Here is a 26,779-nt window from a genome sequence, read left to right as displayed (position 1 = left end):
ACTACGTGGGCTAATTATAAATACTGTAAAGGATTTATATAAAATGAAACTGTTAGCAAAATCTTTATATACAATCATAAAAGGACAACTCAAGCTGTTCTCTTGTAAAACTTTACAGAGGACGGTTTTAATTATAATTTATTTCACACAAACACAAAATTACCTTTACACAGGAAAGGCCCTCTTAGAATAGTTGTTATAAAGCAGTCTTTACTCATCTTAGTAAAGCCTTGTCACAGCTTCAATTGAAGAACATATTCTGAAATTGTGTTGATTGTAGACTGCAATGCATCAATTACATATCTTTACATTTATATTATTGGTTTTTGCCAAACTTTATGGGGGAAACAAGCACCTGTCTGCCCCACCTGGTTAGTGGACAATCAATATATATAAAGGATTATAGGCACTGAAGAAATTAATAATCAACATGAACAAATTAACTTATAAAAAATTAAAAGAACTTATACTATCTGAAGCTTCAATAGTAATCACAATACAATATAAATTCAGTTAACTGGTCCTAGTGGACATAACTGCTGACTTATTCAACCTGATCTCAGGAAATATCAATCTCCAAAGGCTCTGGTGCATCTCCTGATGTCCCAGCTGTATTCTTTGATTTCTTTCTGCCTCTCTTCTTGCCAGTTGGTTTTTCCAGTCCTTGTGCTATTTCACTGACTTTTTCTAGCTGAAAAATTCATGAACATATCAAATGGTAATTCCACTTAATTCTGTCATTTAATTATATTGCTTCTCTGATTTACCTTACTGGAAGAGAGAGAGAGAGAGAGAGAGAGAGAGAGAGAGAGAGAGAGAGAGAGATCTAGTAAAGTATGATAATATTTGCTATTACATATTACCTTGTATATTATATATCTACAAATTGGTTTTGTTTTGCTACTAAAGAATAATTCATGTTTTTTTTAAAACACCAATACAGTCAAACCTCGGTTTTCGTATTCCCTAGTTGTTGACGATTCAGTTTTCGTCAACTTTTTCATGTCAAACTTTGTACCACTTTTCATACATCCACTCGGTTATAGTACAGTTCAAATACTCCTTACCAAACTTGTCTGCCAGACCGTGTGCCTCACAAAGCATCCCAAGCATTTGTGACTCAGTCTGCCATTGTTACTTGTTGAGTGATCATCACCCTGCATGTTCATCCAAAAACATTTCTTAATAATCTCTTGTTTTTTGTGCTTTTTAACTGATTCTGACTGCTAAATAAGCCACCATGGGGGCAAAGAAAGTTCCGAGTGTCAGTCCTTCTATAAAGAAGACAAGAAGCACAACTGAGTTCAATAAAAAATTTGTAGCTATGTTCGAAAGTGACATATGTGCACAGGAAGTCCATGGGGTTGGGTGTGAGAGTGGCCAGGATGTGAAGAGCTGCAATATCTTCAACTGGAACAGCAACAGATGCCAGATGAGAAATAAGAGGAGGAGGAAGAGAGAGGGGATAATGTGCCTTCTTCAGTGATTTAGGACATGTGCGCAAAGTGGAGTGAGTTGCAAATTTTTGTGGAGAAATATCACCCTAACAAAGCTGTTGCAACAAGTTCAGTGACAATGCCTTGTACCATTTTAGGCAAATCTTAAAAGAGATGCTTGAAACAGAAGTCTCTGGACGATACTTTGTGCAACAGCGGTCCAGTGACTCAAACTGGTCCTAGTGCCAGTAAAAAACAGAGAGGGGAAGTGCCCTAGATGGTGCCAGTAATCCCAAATAGGGTCTTGATACCTGAAGTCCTTGTGGAGGGGGATTCCCCCTTCCAAACAATAACTTCTCCTCCTCCCTCTCCCCTCTTTGCCGTCTTCCATACGCCAACAAGTCTTCAGTACAGATAAGTGATGTTAAATGTTAATTTATCCATTTCATTAGTCATTTATGTTTATTTCTCATTGTTTTCTGTATGTTAAACTAGTTATTCTGTATAAAATGTTAATACTTTTGGGTGTTTGGAACAGATTAATGGGATTTACATTATTTACAGAACAAATTACTAATGAAAACCAAGGTTCAACTGTAGTTACAGTTCTTATGTTTCCTGACCTGGTTATTTATGTATTGAATCCTTTTCATGTAATAAGGATATGTACTGTATATGTGTTCTATTCATTTTCAAATTTTCTAGCAAACTTAAAGTTACTTTCTATCTAATTCTTTAAGGTCCTTAATATTGCTAAGGAATAACAATATGCTTCTTCTCTCAAAAATGTAATGCAAGAGAGAAGTAAGCACTGTATGGTAGTGAATTTTTGGCTCCATACTTTTCTGTAACATTGGAAAATAATACTATATAAAAATAAATATATCTCACCAAATGTTTGTTTCGACGGACAAGAAGCTTTACATCCTCAGCAATAATAGTAGTACGACGTGCATGCCTAGAAAAGAATTTTTAATAGCATCAGTAACAAATTAAGCATAACTGTCAAAATAAACACATATACTCTTTTGAACAAAAAGCCCTTGTAGTAGGATATCTCTTGAGCATTTTTTACTGAAGTGACAAGTTTGAAACCTAAATTTTAAATGTATATTTTGTATTTTTCATAGGGTACAAACTTGAACTTTCATAAATGGCATTACTTGCTCAAGGAGTGCTTCAGTTATCTTGACCTAAAACAAAATCCTGTCGCCCAGGCCTATGGCCTGACTGACTCTGTGAGGTCTCCCTCTTCTATCGCGTGAATAAACCTCTGCCGCCAGTTTAACATGCTTGCCGGGAACAGACTACCAGAAGAGTGGCTGGGAAGGGTAAAACTACCCTTATGAAAGTGTAAGTTTGTGACCTAAGAAAAATACAATTTTCATTTAAAATGTTATGCGTTCCAACAAAAATACACACCTAAACTTTCAGAATGCCTTGCACAAATAACTCCATTTATGAAAGCACAAGTTGTATTTCCATCAGAACTACAAACCTTTAAAAACAAATTAAAATGTCACACAGGGTGTGTTGCTTATGTCACATTATTTGGATGCCACTCTGGGTTTGAGAGAATTAGACAAGAAAGTCCAAAATTCTCTCTTTCTTAAGAGGAATGAAGTCATTTCAACCCATACCTGAATAACAAATCATGAAGACAATATGTAATTTAATAACCATGAAATTTTATTGTAAATTCTAGTAGTATACATGTAATGTAAATTTTTCCATAGGTTACATACTATATTGTACTTTTCATTATGACTTTAAGTTGGCAATTACCTTCACACAACAGCATCATTTACTTGTGTTGGCTTTATCTATAATTTTGAGTTAAAAGATATCAAACTCCATCTGAACAACTTATTGAAATATACTCTAGGATAAATAAGAAAACGTGACTGATAAAAGGAATAAACTATTATTCATCTGTTCTAAATTACAACACTGATCATAATTATATAGTATCACCATCTGATGACATCTTGCAATTGTATTCTGCATCCTGCCACTTGTCACTCTGGTTTGAATGCTGCCTCACATGGCACATCTTAGATTAAAGGTTCTTTGTTGTGTCCTTTGGCACAAACTCAGTGCTTTTACTTTTCATGTTCCACTTGATTTTTTTCACCTACTATCCAACTTCTACATCAGCACTTTCTCCTTTAAGAACCAATTCTTTAAGCATGTCCAATGACAGTCAAGAAATGTGCTTCAGGAGTCTTTTTAAGCTATTTTAATTATCATAGTTTGAATATAAGTTCTAGCAACAAACATGACTCACTGTAGCATCTTTCCTGCTCTGTAAGCTTAGAAGAGGATGGCAAGACTTCAGTGTTCTTGATACAGTAATATATTGTATGTGCTAATTATAGTACGTATGTAGAAACAAAAATTAATTATCTGACAATAATGGATTTCTTTATCAGTTAAATGTTGGAAAGTATAGTATATCCTCTATCTGAGACTAGCAATTGGAAAACTTACACATAAGCAACTCAGTTTTGCTAACTATGCATTTCAAACAACAGGCCAAAACTAATATAATAGGTTTTTAATTGCATATATCCATCAAGCTGATTAAGTACGTATTAACTAAAAACTTACTTAGTTTTACTAAACCCAAATAATGTAGCTACAGTACTTGTGATGGAAGAAAATGATCCCTAGAATGGGAGATCACTATCAAGTTAATGTAGTGTACATCGGTGGTTTTTACTTGGACAATTCTTGTACAGTATAGTTTGCGGTTACACAAATGGATTTTTTATGGAAGTTTCGTAACTAAAATATCATACTATGAACATTGGTAAATACTGCTCTCAATACAATCCACCAATTGAACATTGCTAAAAATCTGACAGATACTTTTTCTTAAAATTCTGCTTTTGTCCTGGAATTCAAAAAATGTTGGACATCGTCAGTAATATTTCTTTTATTGCATATTATCTTCAAACATAACACTAGTTTAGTTTTAATGGTAAAATTATATGAAAATGAAACAATTTAAAAACCGCATACATACTTTGCAAAAGCTTCTAAATCCTGAGTGTAGACTTCAAACTGTCGCACTGTGAGTTCTGATAATGTAGCAATGACCTGTTTGCTGAAAGACATCCCATATTCACATCCAACTTGCTCACAAATTCGACCTACTGTAAAGTGAACTGCAGCTTTTAGACTCTGCAAATGAAAACTTTATGCATTAAGAAAGAAGAACCAAGTACTATTGGACAAAAAATAAAACTTCAAACACAAAGAAAACACATTTTGGTTTACATAAGTAAGCAGAAAAGAACTAATAGTTGTCTGTCCTCTATTGTGATTGTACATCAATGCCATCCACCTATCATCACTATCCACTATCAAATTTGAAAAAAATTTATTTAGCAGTAGTAAAAAAAGTTTTAGTAAGGTACCCGATACAAAAATACACCCTTCATATCTCAGGCACAGAGATAATATCTTATTACGACCCTCAATAAGAGATTAGAAGGAAAAATCCAATGCCAATTTGCTACTATAACAAACCAATGTGGGGATGGGTGAGAGGATACAGAGGAGTACAGTAAAAGGCTTGTACAGTATAGGCCACAGAAACGCAAGCAGAAGTCACAGACACAGTAGCTGTAGAGACTGATACAGTAGCAGACACTGGAAGAGAGGAAGACAAGAGGTGGGACATTAGGCCTACAAGGTAAAGAAAGTACGAGAAGTGTGTAAAAAACTGGCTTCTACGCTAGAAAGGGTAGCACAGGTCTTATTTGAAGACTGGCGACTCATGGCACATACAATGGGTAGAAGAGGTCAGGCTCTGCCTTCCCTCTCTCCCCATTGGCTAATCACTCATGCCACCAACCTTGTTTTATTTTTAAACCAGTTCCCGCTCCAGCTATGCACTTTGAGATTTTCCCTATACGTAAGCAAAGAACTATGGTTTGTTCCATGCATGAACAACTGATATTTGTTCATGGCTTTTCCAAAATTATTAGTCAGTCCTTGAATTTCAACAGTCTGCTTCATATTTCAATTTTATGATGGTGCTAGTGGGAATACACAACCAGCAAAACTGCATTCTGAATTTTTTATTTCAATTTTTTCTCAGGCAGGCAATACTGGATACAACACTCTCCTTGGAATGCCAGACAGCTAAAGGAGCAACAGAGCTCCTCTTCTCCCTGTCTGCCAAATCCTAAACTCTCAAGTGTTCTGTGTTGTGACTATATATATTTTCATATCTTCCTGTGTGCACACTGTGTTTAAGAATCCATCATGTATGTGAAATGCCCATCTACTAATGGTGAGAAGAGAGAGGCAATTACTCTTGAGGAGAAATTCAAAATAATCAGGAAGCATGAACACAGCATGCCCATCATATCTATCAAGGTTCATCGATCAGGAGCCTGGATTTTACAACTGACAATCTCAATCATCTGAGAGGATAAGAAGCAAACTGACATCATGCTGATCACTCCATACATATGCTGCAATCTAAATTTGTTAAACATTTCCAGTCATAATTTAGGATCCTACAAAATCTAGTTCAAATATATTGTGCACTTATGACATGCTTTGACAGTTGCAACAAGGACATTTCTTATCTATTTATGTAGTGGATGACCTAGTTCATCGTTCCTGGTCATGAGCATACTATACTATCAAGGGTATTGTGTGTACCATACTGGTAAGGAAGCTCCAAGGACCAGTCAAATCCTTAATAAAGCATCAAGGATTCTTTCCTTCTGCATACAATATCCCATTTAAATTAAACTCCCCACAGGAACCTTTTTCTTCACCATTCGAAGGCCTATATAATTTGTGAATATATCCCTTCTTGGACAAAATTCTGTGAAGTCGATTTGCCTTCTCCTAAATGTGACTGCTATCTCTGAGCTGTCTAGCATACAAGACAATGCAGAGGGATGTTATTTATATCCCTATGTTCCCAATGTCTCCATGTGATTAAGGAAACCTTCTGTGTTCTAGACAATTACCAAGAGAGTAATCAAATCAGTATCTGGGGACGAAGGGAGATAGGAAATTGTTATCACAACGTACACTGACTTACCTTGACCTACCCATGTATAAGACTCTTTCGTTCAAGTTCTGCATGTCATATTTGCTACATATTTATAACTACTTGTTTAAATTACTGAAAAAACAATTCTGGTCTGCCAGCTTGTATTATGACAGATGGGGCAAAGGTTCATCTAAATCACCTTTTTTGCATAAATATTTCTAATAAAGAAGGCCCTACAGTTTCAACTAGTCCACTATAATTCTCCTAGATATGAAACTGGCCAACAGGCTCTCTGGCAAACTATAGTCTATCCAAATACTTTTGACTCAAATGCATCATGGGCTGTCAGCGCTATGAAAGGTCTCACTTAACCTGTCTTCACATGTGTGTTCAGTAGACTAATTGTTTTCCAACCAGCTACCTGTACTACAAACTCACTTTTAAAACCAGTAAGTTATAGAACCAATTTTCATATGATAATTTTTAACATAAATAAAAACTATCTTGTAAATGCCGCCCCCCCCCCCCCTTTTTTTTTTTAAATATTTATGGAAGATATGAATACTTCTACCAAAGGAGCAGCCTATTTTCAGTGCCTAAGGAAGATAAACAAAATCATTTATTCAAGGCAAACAGAACACTTACTTGCTTATGATTGAGCTCCTCTTCTGTTTCTAAATCCATTTCTCATGCTTCAGTACTACTGCAATCTTCAAGACACACTTTCTTACCTCATTAACATTATCTGTAATAAGAAATTTTTTAAAACAAAATTTAAATTTTTGGTATAACATAGCCCTTTACAAATGCCTTTAGGTGCATTAGCTCCTTTTAGCATATAAACTCCAAAGAAGAAGGATCCAGCATTGTCAGCTCACCCAGACTGTGAAGTCTCCCTGTTTGACAGAAAATGATCACTTCATGTGTTGCTTGACAACTCAGAAAGCCACAGGGTGTCAAAGAGAGGCACTTTACTTATTTTCTTACCTATTCATACTGGAAAAATCAATTTTACTTAAAATATTTTACTAGAAGTTGGTCTCATGCTATGACTGACCGACAGCTCCTCACAATAATTGGCCCCAATTAAGGGAACAAAGACTGGTGTCTCCTCTACAGGAAAGGTCTTGCTTGGGAAATCCAGAAGGACAGCCCGAAAGAGAAAATTCTCAATAACAAGCCCCTTACTCTAAACAGTTCAAAGGCAAAGAAGGAAGAAAAGCAAGAAGGGTGGAGATAATAACTTGACCATTCCTCTAGAGGAAAATTACACATTATACCAAGTTCTTTCTCTAATAGCAAACCAGGGTCTGGCTAAAGACAAGATTAATAAACCATATTAACACAACATGGGAATCTGAAGACCATAATTCAGATTACTGATAGAAAAACAAAATTACAGTAATTAAATTTGTTATTCTACCATCCTCTGTACTATACAAAAAAACAAAAACAAACACAATGCAAGATATGTCCTGTAACCAAGGTTTACAAACCAGTCAACGACAGTGACTATGCAGAAAATGGAGATGCCTTGACATTACCACAAATGAAGAAAAAGTCGTGGGTTACCAATATGTAAGTGGAGAGTGCCAGCCAAGCACCTGCTTGCCACCATTAACCACCTTGTTACCAGGCTTCAATGACCATTTCCACTTTGAGCTGGTAATATTCGTTTTAGAAGGTGATCATAACTTCATAATAATCATGGATTATTTCATTATTTCCTGTTTTGCTTTGTTTTCCAACATGAGATTTTTTTATCAGGATGCATCTGAAATGCTGATAATAATCATTATTTCTCAGTATACTGTCACGCCAAATATAACTTGAATTCTTATCATTCCAGACTCAGATGTCTGGAAAGAGCAAGATATGGGACTTATAATGACCCAGTATCCTTCTGAAGTTTATTTCTCAGCTTGTCTCTCTTACTTCAGTGAGGTGCTTACTTCTTTCCGTACAATGCATCATAAAAAACTCCATAAAAAGAAAAAAATCTCATAACACCCAGAGACGAGTGGCAGGCCATGGACTACCACAAAGAATCGGGCACCAAAGTAAGAACTATGCCCTGTCAGATAAGGATAATTCATCACTTGATCACTTAAAAAGTACATTATTTCATGAAATTAATGTTTTCTTACATGATTTTTACGAAAGTGACTTCCAGTTCCTCCAGAAATGTTCCACTCATTATACAACCCAAGTCTAATAAATTAGTCTTAGGGTCAGGATAGGAGGTAGACAGAAGAAAACTAATAACCATGATATAGCTATATATAACCAAGAAAACAGTGTTTCTCTGTAATTTATGGAGACCCTGGTCAACTAAGGAAGGGAATTGTGGCCCTCTAGGCTGATCAGGGGTTGCATCACTGTATTTTACATTATGACTTATGGCCTCCATGGATTAACCAGATCAGGTACAGCATAGCACCCTAAGTCAGATCAGCTTAGGATACATGCTTGTATTTCACTTTATGCTTCAACAGGCCCCTATATTAGCCAGGTCAGGTAAGGCCTAACACCTGAGGTTAGGTTAAGAGTCATCACTTATTTCACCTTATGATTTAGGTATAGCCCCCTATGTTTTCTCAAGCATGTTAAGATCAAGTGCTCTAGGTTAGCTTTAGGAAGGTTGGATTAGGACGCATTACCTTAAGTTTCACTAATAATTCAGTTCCGCATATAGCCAGGGTGACCAGATTTTAAAATTGAAATACTGGACACTTAAACTGAAGAGGTATTTGAACAATATAGACACAACTTATGTGAAGTTATGCACGCAGTAACGCAGGCAAAGTCCTTCTCAGCCTTCTTTATTGACTTTTCTTTTGTCTTAAAGTGCATTCGTTGTAGATTTTGTTACAAACAGCTGTTCATTACATGTGTCAAAGCATTAGAATATTACAATCAAGCATGTTTTGCAGCTTTGAAGGATATTAATAACAAAAGTGACTTGCTGTAATATATTGAATAAATTGCAAACAATAAAATACACATGATGAAAACCTTTCAATAATCCTTTTAAAATAATTTTCCTCATTGCTGTTAAGTTATTTTTCATTTGTCATATTTTGCACTCGATCCAACTGCTCTCAAGAGATGGTGTTTGGTTTGAGCATATGTGATGAACTCCGAACAGGACAGAGTGAAATTGCACTTTATCTGTAGTTCTGACTTTATCATCTCTACACTGCACCGGTTCCTACACCCACCCCATCGATGGCCCATCAGAGAGAACACTCGCTCCACTTGATCGTTTGAAGGGGGGGGGGGGGTGTGTGTGTGTGATGCTCAGTACAAATTTTGCTAGTTTATTTTTTTTATATATTGAAAATACGGGACAAAAGGCTTCCCGGAGAGGGTCGACACGGGACAAATGTCATAAATACGGGACAATCCCGTCAAATACGGGACGTCTGGTCACCTTGCATATAGCCTGACCCAGTTTCTCCGTTTCCCCCGCAGTTGCCCTTAACTGTTAGGCTTCCCTAGGTTTGCAAAGCATTACCTAACCTCCTGTTTTCAATAGAAATGATGATCAGGTAATCAAATGAAGGAGAAAACTATGCCTAGGCCAACTGAAACAATTATTTCACATTTGTAGCAGTACGTATATCGGTTTAGAAAGGAGAATTTCTTAATTTGATATTAGTAGGTAGTCCGAAATGACTTAGCTACCTATCCAAGACTAATTTGGAGGCCTCTTTGTACTACCCTATTTGGCAGCTCTGGAAGGCTCAATTAATGTGTCAGTTTTATGTGATACTTTAATTTCTCGCTATAAAGACCTCACGGGACGTGAAATTTACATTTTTCCAACTGCTAAGCTAGGAGACCATAGGTAGGTAGGTATTAGGGTAAACAACCGCAGACGATCCATCGTCATCGCGTGGTCAGGCCTTATTCACTCTATATTTAATTGGTGAAACAAGAATACAATTACAACTTTAAGCATACCATTCAAAAGATTGAAGTTTCATCAACATAATGTGATATATGAAAGCCCCATACAAACTAAAATAAGTATGTGAGCTCTTTGTAAAATATGTTTTCAAGGCAGTTTTGAAATGGCGGCAATCGCGTGACTGCCCGTTCTAACCACAGACAATACACCATCTTTCCCAGCCTTCCCAGCACTCATTTGAACAATGTTAGTGTATATATGTAACATTTATTGATCTTACTCACGATTGCAGTTGTAATCAGCATAATAAAACAACATTTTGTTGCCTATATTAGTGAAAGCATGAAATTTTTATTCCCGGGGTCATGGTTTGAACTGAATTCATTTTTACCTTGTAATCGGTGGTTTTATCCTTACTGCCGTCACAACTGAAACTCCACAGTGCTTATTTGATTGTAATTATACACATTTTTGTCTTAATTCACTCCAAATTGCACTTGAACCATGTTGCTGTTCTTGGTTCCTAAGTACTCACTCCACAAACACAGTTACGAGCAGCAGACGACTACACTGTTTATGAGGTGCAAAGCTTTATTCCCTTAATTGTTTACTTTACTCATTATTTAGTTTAAATTTACTTTGTTACTTCAAAATGTTTATTTAATTCATGTCTATTATCCCTTTTTTCCTACCAAATTAACCCCAAAAATTACAAATATTTCTGGTGTACTTAGGAGCAGATGACGCAATGAAAAAATTACTCATCGTTGCCAATCTAGTGGAGCTTCACACATACGCCGATGCATTTACAAACTGTTTCCATGAATTCTACTAGTTGTCATAGTAATGCAGTAATGATAAAATAGCGTATCTGTACTACAAATAGGTAGATACGCTAATTTCACTTATTTCCCCGGTTTTGTGTAAGTCTTATACCCAGTTTGGAGGGTAAACACATACTACCAATTGACAACACTGATAAACAATTGAAGAGCACAAAACGCCTCAAAGAATGCCGTAGTTCCTTTGGATAAGTACTGGTTAGAGGTCGGGTTTATGATTGTTATGATGAAAGTGCCCCAGCGTCTATGGGTACAAGTGGTGTGCAGATTCAGCACAGGAAATGGGAAGTTTGTTGACAAAAGCGACCCCACAAACATCGAGATGGCGTCAATCTTCTAAACTGTTTTAATTGTAAGTAAAAATTTTGAAAGCGTTATGGGGGTAGCGTGCACTACGTTGGCCACACTTTTCTTTACCCTCTGTTTAATTCTTAAAATATGGCCTTAACTTCTAACTTTGGAGAAAATACTTACTAGGTACCTACTTCGGTGTCAGGACGTGTCAAAGTACTTTTTCGGAGGGAGGCCAAAACCGCGGTAGTCAGTGAGTTGGCCAGTCCAGTCAGTTGTTTACCCTAAGTACCGAATTACATCAGCCGACTGGGGACTCTAGGTTACCTACCAAGGAGATGATTTCCTTTTTCCAATTAAACCCTAAAAGCAATGGATTAGGTTATGTGGCCAAATTTGGATACTTACCTGACTAATGGACGAAAAAACGCTAAACTAGAATAACAGTTCTATTTTCCTCCGCAACCTTGGGCAGAAAATCCTCTTTTAAAATACGGGTGCAAGTATGCGGAGAAATATTAGTAGTAATTTTAACTCTGTTCCTCTATAACAACACATCCCTTTACAGTTAATGCTTCAGGAATACACTGTTTAACATTATTTATTCTTTTTCTTATTAGTTTAGAAAATTCATCTCGTTCATAATTATATTTTCATTATTATTCTTTTTAAAATCTGAAATCTCCTGTTTTGGTAATTTTTCTGTGAGATTTGTTTCTCACTACATAACCTCAAAGTCAAAGTATTCAGATACCTTCCTTGTAGTTGTTAGCCACAATTCAGTACACTTGATTGGAAGTGTCATTATACTGTTGAAATTAATTAAGTAATAGTTTGATGGGTAGTCCATTTGGATTAGACTGTCCCCTTAATAAAAAAAAATAACTCAATTGGAACTTAGTACGATAACGATAACATCACTGTTCTAAAGGGTCCACAATAATACAAAGTGTTAATAAGAGTCCGGTGATAATTTTTAAGACTTTACAGAAAGCTTTCGAACCCTTCCCTGGGTTCGAAAGCTTTCTGTAAAGTCTAAAAAAATATTCACCGACTCTTAACACTTTGTATTATTGTGGACTCTTTAGAACATTAAATATACTCTCGCGATAGAGAGTTTTTCCCTTCTGATAACATCGCTGCTATGCAATGAAAAAGTGATGAGGTTTTAAAAGAATTTTATATAATAATAATAATAATAATAATAATAATAATAATATAATAATAATAATAATAATAATAATAATAATAATAATAATAATAATAATAAATGGTTATTTAATCATTATCATTAGAATAGGGAATTTCTTAATGTGAAAGAACAGGTTAAATGTATCAAAAATAATTCTTCTTAGCCACTCTGATGTAATCCATAGGGACACTGCCGTTACTTGGAGGCCTGAGAATAGAAAATTAGGTATTTTCTGTGTTTAGATTTGGAAGCCAGTGCCTTTGCTAGACAAGACCAGCAGAAGTTATGTAAAAGAACTGGGAAGTACTAGTTTTGTCTCTTAAAAATGAAGAGTAAATTATGAGGATTATGGAAAACAGAATCAAGAGGGAGTTCCGGAGCTTGAATGCAGAGCGAAATATAATGTAATATCGGTTATCTAAAAATGGTCAAGTTTGTCATAAATGAAAGGCGAGCTATTGGTTCATGCATTCTTTTCTGTAAATTTATTCCTCTTTCTCTTGGTCTTTGTTTCCACACGCATTGATTTTGTCTGATGAATGATAGTCATATTCTCGTGACAGAAGTTGCTTTCAGGGAATTGGTTTGCCGTAAGCAATCAGAAAGCCTTTAAAATGGATTGACTTTTTAATAGGTCATTTGCAATATATCGTCCCTTGGCTGTAAAATGGGATGGCCTTTTGACAGGTCATTTGAAGTATATGATTCCTATGAAATCTTAATCAGCAATAACACAAAAATGACAGAGCATAAACAACAAAAACATTGAACGTCTTCGAGCTTGACAAGATGTTCAAATTAGTCCTTTTCCTCTTTCGGTTTAATTTGTTTTATGAAAGTGTCTATCTTCCAGTTATAAGTTTAGAAGGTTTTTGAGAAAGCCATTATCTGCCCACATTCGTTTTGATTATTCATACGGCAGTGACATCCATCTAATCATGTGGTCATGGACGGGTAATTTCTTTTCTTATTGGAAGACACGACCCATAAGTCATATATATACCTATAATATATACAAAGTTAGAAGGACGACCGTCACTTCAAGAGTAGAGCTGTATTAGAAGAGGTCTTTCGTTATCTGGCACGGTAAGGTACCTTACACTAAACGTGTTCCTACTGTTGCCAAATGTTCCAAAGTAATTGGCCTGATTGAAAGATTTGATGTTACAGAATTTTACATGGCAAAAGCAAAGAGACTATCACACCAATCTTAGTGTGATAGTCCTTTTCAGTTGAGTGATCACATACAGCACTAAATCTGCCAAAAATTAACCATTCTTAAAGGTAAATCTACTTTGACCAGCGCGGTAAAGCTGCAGATAAACTTATTTTCATAAAGATACATCATCACATAAACTTCCGTTAACATAGCCTTAAGCTACGGTGCCGTGCGCTGATTAGGTCATAGACCAACGACGTGAGCGCAACTGTTACAAAATAGTACCATAATTTAACGAAAACTTGAAAATGTGAATCCTTCAGCACCATATCCCCAGAGTTTTCTTCTACAAACATTGTGATTGCCTTCACATTTCATATGGAAAGGCCTTTCCTGTGTTGGAATCCACAAGAGCAAAGAATTCTTTCAGCATTGACCGCACGGCCTTTAATTCAGAGATGCTCTAACATTTGTGAAAAATTCTAACTGTATGGATATTCTTTTCCAGTTACTACTCTGAAAGAGGGGTTAAAAAAGGAAAATGTGGCGTTTTTTCAACAAAGTCATCATGATTCTTCTTCCTTTGAGTTTCTGCAGTGACATTAGACTCACAATGTTCAAAGGAGACCACTGTTTGAAAATGGATTTCAAAGCTGTTTTCAAGGAAGTCACAAAGGTAAACTGCTCAATATTTACATATTTTCTTATAGTAAACGAAGAAAAACTTGTACCCCACAGCCTGAGTGAGAAATTATCTGGCAAAGCGTACTACTTGTTGCGCTTTTTTGAAAATCATCAGTATTAGTATAAGCCACATATATCGGTGTCATCAGATTTCCAATAACGGCCATTTCACTAGGTGAGGTGCTCCGCCGTGTGTCTCCAAATGAAGCTGAGCTGTACAGGATTCTGTTTCAGCAAAGAATCTGGTCTGTGTCAGCTCTTCTCTTTGGTGGATGGTAGTATAACTGATTATCTCTTCATGCTCCCCTCCACTGGCGTCAATCTCTACTTCGATCAGTCGAAAGGTGAGAGTGGTCGATATTCCAACCAAAGCTTTTACAAAATTATATTTTTATTTTTTCATTCCAGTCGCTGACGATGTTTTTATTTGTTATCTGATGCTTATTTCTCCCCCTTCTCTCTCTGTCTCTCTCTTTTTAGTGGGGCTTTTGCTGGACAAACAACTTTTCATTTTTCCCAACGCCTCCGTGAAATTCTCTGATGGAAAGACGCTGTGTTCAAGCTTTGGCGGTTCCTTGTATGTGCCACAGGTAAGGTAAACAAGACATGTTACCCTTTCATTCTATTTTTTTTTTTAATTAAAAGACGACAGGAACCTTCTATTGATAAGTGGAATCATATACAAAGAGCAAAAAATAAATCAATAGTAATAGGCTTCTTCATTTCATTGTTATATCTAATAGATCAAAGATATCTTTGAAGTACGAGAATCTTTCTAAGCACATTGTATTTAAATGTAGAGACGCATCAGAGCAGTATTATATATTTTTTCCCTAAGATAGTGCCAGATTCACAATGCATTATCAATGAGTGCTTATTTTCTTATTACTTTCTTCAGTCCCTGATAGAAATAGCTGTTCTTAAGCCACTTCTTACTCTGCCTTATATGTGGACTGGTCTGACAGATGCCAACCGAGAGGGCATATTTGTTAATTCATATACAGGTAAGGACATTTTGCACAAGTTAAGCACTATTGTCTGGTATTCAAAGCCTTGTGTAAATAGCCTAACCAAATAGATATATATTTGTATTTCATCGTTATGGTAGATTCACATCAACCGTGCATTTGATATCTAGTCCAGTCCCTTACGACTCCTGATTGGCTGTTGATAAGCCATTCACACGGCTGGAAACTCTCAGACTCAGTCTCTCGAGAGAGTTCACATAGGCATAATGTATGTTCCACCTCTCCTGAAGGATATTTTTGAAAGACGTTTCCCTCAGGAGAGGTGGCACATACGTCCTGCCTATGTGAACTCTCTCTCGAGAGACTGAGAGATTCCAGCCCTGTGATTGGTTTATCAACAACCAATCAGGAGCGTCGTAAGGGACTGGCCTAGATATCAGATGTACTGTTGATGTGAATCTACTATAGTACGTACAATCTGTTACTAATATGTGAATCATTTTGCCACTAAGTGGGCTATAACTGTTCTCGGCATATATATTATATATATATATATATATAATATATATTATATATATGATATATATATATATATATATATATATACTATATCATATGATATATGATATATATAGATTATATATATATATAAGATATATATTATATAACATACATATATATATATATATATATATATATATTATATATATATAATATATATTATAAGTATATATATATATATAATATATATATATATATATATATATATATTGTGTATGTGTGACCCTAATTACTCAGTCAAAACTGAACCCCTCCTCGCCCTTAATGCAGTTACACAGAAAACAAATTAATGACACGTTTAATCGCTCATACATACTGTGATAGTATTAGTTTTTACCTTACATGGAATAGTGCCAGCTTGTTTTCCTACTCCATAATCAAAGTACTTGTCAAGTCAACCCATCCTCCTCCTTCCAATTTTCCTAATGATACTGCACACTTTCACTAACCCACATTTTCTTATTTTCTTGATATGACCAAACCATGCCAAAGCCTCTGATCTGACATCTCTCACCAGCCTAACTTTCATATTGTACCACTTTGATGTCCGAATTTTGGTTTTTAAGACCTCTATGGTCCAGTACTCCCCAAACAAATCATCTTAGCCACAATCAAAGGTATTTGTTTGCATTCGGTAAACTTTCTTCACTTCTAGTACATAATTTTAGCAATAACTCCATGGACTGGTATATATTTTCTGCACTACACCTTTTGCAATGTTCCCTGGTTAACTTTTCATTCGAGTGCTATCTGTAAAACCAATGCCTCAATTCTTTCAGAAATTAGGCTTATAAAAATGCCTAGACTTTTTAAAACTGTAATCATATATGAGTAGGTCCCGCAGACATAAAGTAGAGAGGTAAGACACAGCATTTCTTATACCTAAGGTTAATTTCGGACTTTTCTCATTCCAGGAAGCCTAGGTCTTATCCCTCCCTGGTGGGTAGGAGAACCAAATGGCGGTACCAGAGAGAACTGTGCTGCACTGATCCCCGGAGGGTTGTTGGTTGATTATCAATGCGACGCCTTGATGCCTGTGATATGTCTTAAGCACATTGTCTTGGGAGATATAAGTGGTAGCCTGTTGTAGACAGATGTTCCTTACTGCCATTTTCGAAACAGAATGAAAGTACTCAAGACAATGCGAGAGTGGCTCACTATTCCAAAGTAGGCCTACTGCTACGTAACAGTACAGAAAAAACTTCCCTGTCGAATCTTGGGCTGCAGCGCTTTCTCGTTTTCTTTCCATTTACTGACCCATATGACTCTCATACTCCAACTGATTGCCTTGTCCCATCATCCTTTGTATTTCAGAAAAGAAAGAGAAATGGAGAAGAAAATTGCATATATATATATATATATATATATATATATATATATATATATATATATATATATATATATATATATAATATATATATATATATATGTGTGTGTGTGTGTGTGTGTGTGTGTGTGTGTGTGTGTGTGTGTGTGTGTGTAACATTCTCGTTACACCTAAGGGCCTAACTTTTGAAAAATTCGAGAACTGGGTAGGTTCACATCTCATTATGTGTTAAGCCCGCCACTAACGTTCAGTTATGCCTGCACAGTTATAACTGCACAGTTGGACAGTGCAGGCATAACTGAACGTTAGTGGAGGACTTTGCACATCTAAAGGCTTGTGATTTTACACCTTCATAATACCTCCTTCACGCAATAAATATGTATGAATACAAAGTCTATTTCTAGAAGTACCTACAACCCTTTCCCTTTGAAGTGGATATAAACGCAAGGTGTTGATTTTAGATTGTCGGTTAATAAAATTTGTGATGAGGCACTAGTCCTGTTTCCTTAACCCGCCACTTCTAAGACCCACGGTCTAGAGAATATAGGGCACCCTCGAGACCTTGTAAGACTCATTACTGCGGACCAGCAAGGCGTAATTGAGAAAGGCAGGAAGCAGCAGACTGAGAGAAAATGGTGGCCTTCAGCTGTGGAGAGCAATGGATACCAAAAGATTGGTTTGAGCGAACAAGTCCAAAGATTTTTAGGAAAGAAGTCCGCGAGGTGGTTGACAAAGTGACTCGAGAGGCGCGTGGGAGAGTGATTCAATGGTCTTCGTGAAAAAGAGGCCTCTCATAAGATCAAAGTACCAAAGGTCTTAGCGGAGAACGTGGATGATATCGAAGAGACGTACAAACTTACTTTTAGTCTTTTGTTAAAGAAATCGACCGAGATGGCTATTTGCCTGCCCTCAGATCTTAAATACTACTGAGGCTAGATGGCTGCAAATTGGTACGTTGATCATCCACCCTCCAAGCACCAAATTGCAGCCCTCTAGCCTCAGTAGTTTTTATTTTAAGGTTCAAGTGAGCAATGCTCGTGCGTCTGGCACAGCTATGGTGTCAACAAAACAGGCTACCACCGGGCTGTGACTGGAAGTTTCATGGGCCGCGGCGGAGTTTCATACAGCATTATATGCTGTACAGAAAACTCGATTGCGCCGAAGAAACTTCAGCGCATTTTTTGCTTGTTTATCTGTAGCTGAGTTTTTGCGAGGGTGCAAGATTTTATGTACACCACTACGTAATTATGTAGTCAGTCCGTAAGTGTTATTGGTAATGAAAGGAAAAAAAAGAAAAGAATTTAATATATTGGATAATGATATAAGAGGTACGAACACTAGAAATTAACGTCTAAGTTTCGAAAAGTTGATTCTCTGGTAGATTCACATCAACCGTGCATTTGATGTCTATGGGCCAGCCCCTTAAGGCCCGTCCACACTAGAAAACATTGTTTGCAAACAGTTTACGGACTGTTTGCAAACAATGTCTCCTGTCCAGACCTTAGTTTTCGTCAGAATTCTCGTCGGTGCAGTAGCTTCTGTAATTTACTGACTATTTTAATGCGCTCGAGGAGAGATAAGAGAAAGAAAATGCCCACCCTTTGATTGCGGGGATATAGGCTTCTTTTCTTTTCCCTTTCCTATATCGGTGCCCTATAAATACCATTTATAGGGAGGAATAGGGATTCAATGATGCATGCATTTTTTTTCTTCAAAATCTAAATAATACATTTGATTGGGAGGTAATTTATTCACATCGGCCTATTCGCTCCATCTTCCCCCCCAAATCCCAAACATACCAGGATGCACCGACTTCCCTTTACTACCCTCTGTCGCATGAAAGCAGCGATAGATAGATATAGTGATTCTTTCATTTCCCACAATATTTGCGTAAACTCGTGTTACACCTTGTATATACACATACATACATACATATATAGATTATGTACATAAACATATTCGTACATACAATGTACATGTGTAGTATATATACATATATGCATGTATACATATGTATATATAAAAATATACAGACAATATAGATGGGTATATATATACATCTACACACAGAAACACTAAATGTTTTCCATTCTGGATGAGAAACAAATATACGGTAAAAATTGTTCGCAAACAATGTTTGCAAACAAGTTTCCTAGTGTGAACAGGCCTTTACAACGCTTCTGATTGGCAGTTGATAAGCCAATCACAGGGCTGGAAACTCTCTCGAGAGAGAGAGTTCACATAGGCAGGATGTATGTTCCATCTCTCCTGAAAGACGCATCCCTCAGAAAAGGTGGAACATAGATCGTACCCATGTGAACACTCGAGAGGCTGAGTTTCCAGCCCTGTGACTGGCTTATCAACAGCCAATCAGGAGCGTCGTAAGGGACTGGCCTAGACATAAAATTAACGGTTGATGTGAATCTACTATAGGATCTTTTAACTTCATTTTAAACTGCTGACATAAAGAAATAATGACATGAATAGCAACATGCCTTTCAATATATTGTTTTTTATGTCTTGTAAAACACGCGTGTTAATACGTAATGAAACCTTTTCGATTTAAAGTGAAGAAAAACATGGTACTACAGAAACTGATAAATGCTAATTAAGAATCAGGTCGTACTAAAGTCTTGCGATCTGTATCATTCAAACAATAAAGCATTTATTGCTCAAGAATCACGATTATCATAGTAATGATTTGTGTAGCTCATAGCAAGGATAATATATTAAGACTAAGCGCCAATGTATTATTTTAATATTTGGATTACATTGTCAACATGCATGAAAATGATATAGCTCGCGATTTTTGTAGTGCATTGCAACCGACAATAGGAAAGAACCTAGGACTACTGATATACCAGCAACCCTAATTGCTTTAGCATATTTATTTGACAAACATTCAGACACTTCTGAGGAGGCTTATCATTGATTGGACATAAGTAGTACTGCTGATTAGTCGTATAGGTGAAGCCAGCACAACTTGAGAACTGTGTTGGTACTCCGTTCACCAGCTGTTGGTGTCTTGGGACAGCAGTAAATAGTCACTGCTCATCTTAAAGGGACAAAATAAAATAATCAAACTTACTTCTAAATGATACGATAATCGTAACATATAATGTGTGAAGAAGAGTCGACAGCGTCGTTGTTCAGATACATTTTATTATTATTATTTAAGCTGATCTAACTAGGCTGTTCATGAAATAGTAAGTTGAACGGATTAGCGTGTACCGGGAATGTGCTACTCCACTCCAACCGTAGGAATTCCTCAGGACATTCTTGGTGCAAGTTTATTGTACCTGAAGACAGTTATAGCTTCCACCCTGTGGTAGGGGTGTGTAAGAATACTGCCACCGTAGGTCCTGCGTGTCGTAAAAGGGGTCTAAAAGGACAGCTGCTGCCTTGCAGTCTTAATTTTTTAGTCAAAGGCTAGGCCCACCGCCAATAACTGTGGAAACTGCTGCCTTGCAGGTGGACTTTTTAGTCACAGGCGAGGCCCACCGCCAATATGTGGTTGATGACAGCAAGGGCATGCGGTTGTAAAAAAAAACCCTTTGCCAAATAATAACCCATGCCTGATGTTGCAAGGAAAGGCGCATCAGGCAACCAACCCATTAGTGAAGGGATAACGGTGGGAAAGAAGATGAAGAGCTTCCCATACACTAAAATAAGGAGATTGACCGTGAACTGGAAAGTGAGTTATTATCCCTGAAGATTTGCCAGATGGGTACGAATAAATGTCTTGTGAATATTTAACTGAATATTTATGTGAATCGGGGTGCAATGATAAGGATACTTTCATGAACTTAATTCTTTATGAAACATCTTAAGCAAAGACCATCAATTGTTAGTAGAATGTTCCATTAGCCTCGAAATGCTTACTGAACATTTCACTGGTAGGGTTTGGTCATATTTCCGCAGACTCAGACTAACCTGTCTTCTATTCGTTGGATTGACGATTTGCGGTCTCCAGCATAGGCTTATGTTACCTTGTATTGTTGGACGGTCTTTCTGACATTAGTATTGGTTATGTTTACATCACATCCGTGAAGATGGACAAGACTACGACTTCGATTTAGGTTGCTTACAGTACTAAACGCCGCTACTCAACACAAATTTTCATTAAGGGCTCACTAGACATGGCCCAACTAATATCATTGGAGAGAGAAAGGCCCCTGGCTATATTCATAGAAATCATGTGGAAAACCCTATCCAAAAGAGTTTTTTTTTTCATGAAAAATCAGCGAATCAATGTTTTCAAGAAATTTTATGACTTCCGTTCGTATGAGCACTGGGGTTCCCACACTCCGTTGGAACTAATTTCCCAGTGACTCTTCGCCAGTGAACGCATTTGCAAAATAAAGTTCCTTGCCCCGATCGCTCTTCTTGTAGCCGATGACGGCGTAGGCGATGAGGAAAATCGCAGAGATCACTGGGTAGACGATACGGCAGATGTAGTTCACCTTCACGGCTCGCAAGCGGTTCAGCACCGCCTGGTCGAACTTGTTCATTCTCATGAGTCCGTTGTTAGCGCTCTTTTTCGAATTGATGTCGCCCACTTCCGTCTGGGGAAGAGCAAAGAACGGAAAATTAGAGAATATAACCTAAGATGACACAATGTCATGCTCCCTAATACCACAAATGAAACTTTCCAGTTTTTTTTTATTATCATTAAATATTCGGAGCATGAAACCTATTCAAATAGAACAAGCCCACTGGAGGCACTGACTTGAAGTTGAAGCTTCTAAAGAATATGGTGTTCATTTGAAAGAGGTAATGGAAAGTTAACAAGCAATACAGAAAGAAGAGATCAGTTATTAAAAGAACGGTATTGCTGTATATATCTTTTCAGTAACAAGAGCTGAATATTCGCGACCAACTTTAGACCTAGTTTTGCAAAAGCCTACCGAATTCTGCCCGTCTCTTCTGACATATTCATTACAGTATGCACTATGTTATAAGCAGTGGTTACCAGACATATCTCATAACAGGGATGAACGATTATCAGAGTTCTAGGGTGCTAATACCGCTTGACATCCGCGTGTTTGTGGCTGTTCAAAATAAGATAGAAGAAGTTCCACCTTCAGCCATTCTGTCCCCATTGTTTAAAGACGGTAAAAAACAATGACTTATTTATGCAGGAATGAACTCGCCCACCTTACAGAAGACTATGCACACATCTCTGTCCATCTGGCTAATACTTACATGCAAATACTGGATCACAACAATTACGACACAGACTGCAAACAAGCTTATGACGCAATAGACGAACCACACGTCAACCAATTTCAGGTAGGCCGTTCTGGGGATGGAGCTGCTGACCTGAGATGTAGAAAAAGAAAGATTTGAAAAATAGTGAGATCATATATTCAAATGTAAACATTTTAATCACTTTCAGTCTAGTATAAATCTAGTTTTGTCTGTTCTGTGTAATCTGAGATGAAAATAGAAATACGACTTTTAAAAAATCATGAGACGAACGACTTTTATTTGACTGAAAATGTAAGGTAAATCGATGTTGTTACCATTGGAAGAAATGATAACTGCTGTTGAGACGAATCAGATTTTTTCTGTAGCTATAACATGTCTGCATTTTCAGCTCTGAGTCTTTTGGCATTCACAAGAAACTAACTTCCTATTAATACACATAATTCATGGGGTTTGACTGATAATCCATTCTACCGTCAAGGTGTCTTTCGTAAAAGATACTGCCACTGCTACTACTATAGTGGATTCACATCAACCGTGCATCCGATGTTTAGGCCAGTCAGTCCCTTACGGCGCTCCTGATTGGCTGTTGATAAGAGAATCACAGGGCTGGAAAATCTCAGTCTCTGGAGAGTGCTCACATAGGCAGGATGTATGTTCCACTTCTCCTGAGGGATACGTCTTTCAAAAGTATCCCTCAGGAGAGGTAGAACATATATCCTGTCTATGTGAACTCTCTCTAGAGACTGAGAGTTTCCAGCTCTGTGATTCGCTTATCAACAGACAATCAGGAGCGTCGGAAGGAACTTGCCTAGACATCGAATGCACGGTTGATGTGAATCTACTATAGTGGTAGTACAGTAGTAATAATGATTATTCTTTGCTTCCTGTATCTGAATCTCTCTTTACCTGAGAAAAGAGGGTAGCTTCGACCAGAAGGCCAGTCAGTCCAACATTTATTCTCTCCTCAAAGGCAGTGAGTGGGTAGAACAGTATGGAATAGACGATGATGACGATAATGAGTGTGGGAAGATAGGTCGAGAAGATGTAGAACATGGAGAGGCTGTAAAAGGTCAGTTTCACCTCAACGCCGCTGTAGTTGCCCTAGAGAGAGAGAGAAAAAAAGATCCCATCCTTTTGAAACTGTCAGGAGTGGAGGTCACAGCTCTGGACTAACAACGAGTCTTTCGTAAAGTGACTAAGTCTGTCTGAATCTGCTGAGTTGAAATGAATGAAAGATCTGTGGGTGTACTGTTTGAGGTATTCAAAAGATTTCATCAAAGCCCCTGAATGAATCTGCCAAGCTATAAAACTAGGCTTGAACTCTAGAAAAAAAGAAATCTTAGACCTATATCTATTTCAAAATCAAATCAAGATTGAAGTGGACAGGCCAACTGGAAGAATATACAACTTCTCTCTCTGACATCACTGATAGAAGTAAACAATATCTGCGTGTATGATAATTACATCGTTCTTCCTGATCATGACCTCAGATTCCAGCTGGTATTCCAGTCCTCGTCGAACTCCCAGGAAGTGCACTCCCCTCCCGAGAGGTTCCAGCTTGACGTACTCCTTCGTCACCTTAGAAAGCCTGGTAATCTACAAATAGAAAAGTAAACTTGATATTACCAGCTGTAGTCGTCAACACTGCTCAAGAGTAGCATGGGTGTTCATCACAGGGAAGATCGTGAAGTGAAGAGGAAAGAGGTTGGCCTGTCTCGGGCACAAGGGTTTTAGGTAAGTGCTGAGCTACGCTGCCAAAACCAGATTTAATTGCCAGGCTCAGCAGCCAGTTGCGGGAAGCTGCTTCCAAGACACGTGTTTGTGCGTTATGGGCATAAGCTGACATCAGGTCTCAGGTGCAAAGTGGTCCACCCACCTGTAACTTAAATTTCCGCCTACATGGCATAACCAAAGTGGGCTTGATCTCAAGAATAAATTACGGGCTGCTCTATGAGCAAAAGATCATGCTGGCATAAAGTTAGCTCATTGATAAACAAGTATAAATCATTTGATTCCTGGACATTTGCGTATCACTATCCCATACGTACTTACTACATGACTTTGTTTTTAAATGAAGAGGGGCCGGAGGTCAGGAATGCTTGGACAAGCAAACAGACATTATGAAAGATGCTTAAATGCGACCAACGTGTGGCATTGCCCTTAATCACATCGAGTATGTGAAGAAAGCCTGAATGGAAGATTGTTTAAGATAAAAACCAACCATCTTACTCAGTACATGAGCCTTATTTTTCTATGAAAGTATATATCATCTTTTATTGCCTGCGATGAGAATAAGGACTTTTATAGTAGGATCACACCAACGGTGCATTTGATGTCTAGGTCCGTCCCTTACGACGCTCCTGATTGCTGTTGATAAGCCCGTCACAGGGCTGGAAACTCTTAGTCTCTCTCTCGAGTTCAGACGGGCAGGATGTATGTTCCACCTCTCCTGACGGATGTTTTTGAAAGACGTATCCCTTTGGAGAGGTGGACCATAGATCCTACCCATGTGAACTCTCTAAAGAGACTGAGTTTCCTGCCCTGTGATTGGCTTATCAACATCCAATCAGGAGCGTCGTAAGGAATGGGCCTAGACATCAAATGCACGGTTGATGCAAATCTACTATAGTCAAAGTGTTTGGTTATTTTGACATGGTTATGGGAGTTAACACCCGCTGTGTTTGGTGCATATTACTGTGTACACAATAGGCTGTAGTTAAACTACATTATCATTCACTGTTTATCTCTACTCACCATAGTGCACACCTGAGTGTCAAACGGGAAAGCTCCTAGGTCGAACTGACACGTCGTCGTTATGGTCAACTTTCTCTTCAGTATAAGAGGATTCTTCTTACCCTCAAACACCAACGCTGGAAGGAGATTAATTTTGAGAGGTTTTAGTTTCCCAGTACACGAGCCTTTCGAATATTTGTCACGCTTTACAGTTTCAAGCCTTCAACAGACTGAAGAAAAACACTGGAATAGTTTGAACAATGGTAATATTCATAATAATACCCTTCTGTTTCCCGAAATGTTTTCGATATTTCTCATTTCTTCTCTCCCAGAGGCATTGATGAAAAACAATCTGTGAAGAAAAAGTTACAACAGGAACTGCTTGTTCGAATATATTCTGGGAGTTGACTACTGAAGTTTTGCCTTAACCCTGCTAGTCTAGAAACAAATAATTACAGCATACAAGTCACATCGACACACACACACACACACACACATATATATATATATATATATATATATATATATATATATATATATATATATATATATATAATATATATTTATACATATTATGTTTATTGCCCCCCTTGTCTACCCAGCATTTAGTTAAATTATTCAGTTGCTAGAAGAGCAGCCATTTTCCCATAATCAGCTGACTCTAAGAGGGAAACACAAGGCAGGCCAGAGATTGGAATTTCCATTAGGAGCGGGAAAGAAAATAAGCCTTTAACTTAGGCCTCGAGTTTAGGGTAATAAAGGCAGGTCACAGGATTAGATAGGCCTCGATGTGGGCTTTAGGAATTCCTAGCATAAGATCTCTTTTCCCCCCAAATCTGCTAGTTGTGTTTTCGCATCTTTCAGACAATGCCGGAGGCTGTGTGAAATCCAGGCCATTCCGAAACATCCTGACCTGTTCTCAGTCCAAGCTAGCTACTCCTGTAGGACAGACGTGTCCTCTCCCTGACTGGAAGTCAGTCTTTGTGACGTCCAAGCTGGTTGGAGCCTACCTTCATACATCACGACACATGTTCAAGCCTCTAAGGATCAAAGGTATGTCTTGAAAGTGCAAAATCCAACCAGCTCTATTCCTCCAAGACGAATCTTGCTACTTCCATTTCAAATCTCCCTTTTTATCACTTCCCTACTGAAATTCCTTTGTCACCATCGGGGCACGTGTTACCCCTGTGACCTGTTCAAGCTTAAGTCTTCATTGAATATTTCATTTAAACACTAGAGTTCCTCCCCCAGTGTGTTAAATTTGTGCAAGAAGTCTATTTTATTTTGTGTCTAATCTGGGAACTTTTCCAGATCTTTGCTAAGTCACGTGTCATGTCTCCTCACTCGCAAGTGCTTCCTTAACGCATGTTACCTGTGATCAATTTTGGAAACCAGCATTGAAGTACTGCATTAAATTTTAGCCAGCTCTCCCCTTGTGA

The 26,779-nt window shown here is 37.5% G+C and overlaps 3 protein-coding genes across 6 annotated transcripts in view; 1 reads left to right on the top strand and 2 right to left on the bottom strand.

The window, feature by feature from the left end:
• Nucleotides 1-50: 50 nt before the first annotated feature.
• On the bottom strand, nucleotides 51-12,048 carry LOC135212017 (centromere protein S-like). Of its 3 annotated transcripts, none has more exons than XM_064245303.1 (5): nucleotides 11,914-12,048; nucleotides 7,105-7,204; nucleotides 4,465-4,622; nucleotides 2,328-2,394; nucleotides 51-691 (listed from the first exon to the last, which is right to left on the bottom strand). In XM_064245303.1, the coding sequence occupies exons 2-5, from the start codon at nucleotides 7,141-7,143 to the stop codon at nucleotides 560-562; spliced, it is 396 nt and encodes a 131-aa protein (XP_064101373.1). In that variant the 5' UTR covers nucleotides 7,144-7,204; nucleotides 11,914-12,048; the 3' UTR covers nucleotides 51-559. The 3 variants fall into 3 exon arrangements, with proteins under 3 accessions (XP_064101373.1, XP_064101375.1, XP_064101374.1); XM_064245305.1 differs by lacking the exon at nucleotides 11,914-12,048 and adding an exon at nucleotides 11,689-11,785; XM_064245304.1 differs by lacking the exon at nucleotides 11,914-12,048 and adding an exon at nucleotides 10,764-10,921.
• On the top strand, nucleotides 11,363-17,472 carry LOC135212016 (uncharacterized). Its single transcript, XM_064245302.1, has 6 exons — nucleotides 11,363-11,566; nucleotides 14,365-14,532; nucleotides 14,716-14,884; nucleotides 15,021-15,130; nucleotides 15,439-15,544; nucleotides 16,984-17,472. Exons 2-6 carry the CDS (start codon nucleotides 14,398-14,400, stop codon nucleotides 17,157-17,159), a joined length of 696 nt encoding a protein of 231 aa, XP_064101372.1. The 5' UTR covers nucleotides 11,363-11,566; nucleotides 14,365-14,397; the 3' UTR covers nucleotides 17,160-17,472.
• Nucleotides 17,473-21,332: 3,860 nt separating this feature from the next.
• Nucleotides 21,333-26,779, bottom strand: part of LOC135212014 (glycine receptor subunit alpha-2-like) — a 29,976-nt gene continuing 24,529 nt past the window's right edge. The window contains exons 6-10 of one of the 2 annotated variants that reach the window (XM_064245300.1): nucleotides 25,362-25,477; nucleotides 24,072-24,203; nucleotides 23,514-23,708; nucleotides 22,602-22,718; nucleotides 21,333-21,961 (exon numbers count right to left, since the gene is read on the bottom strand). In XM_064245300.1, coding sequence (XP_064101370.1) covers nucleotides 21,713-21,961; nucleotides 22,602-22,718; nucleotides 23,514-23,708; nucleotides 24,072-24,203; nucleotides 25,362-25,477 — 809 coding nt within the window. In that variant the 3' untranslated portion in view covers nucleotides 21,333-21,712. The remainder of the gene's footprint in view (nucleotides 21,962-22,601; nucleotides 22,719-23,513; nucleotides 23,709-24,071; nucleotides 24,204-25,361; nucleotides 25,478-26,779) is intronic. The other variant, XM_064245301.1, reaches the window with a different exon arrangement.

This window comes from Macrobrachium nipponense, chromosome 40 (genome assembly GCF_015104395.2).
Source record: "Macrobrachium nipponense isolate FS-2020 chromosome 40, ASM1510439v2, whole genome shotgun sequence".
NCBI lineage: Eukaryota > Metazoa > Arthropoda > Malacostraca > Decapoda > Palaemonidae > Macrobrachium > Macrobrachium nipponense.
The sequence above is the reverse complement of the archived record's forward strand: the minus strand, read 5'-3'. Positions and strand labels throughout refer to the sequence as shown.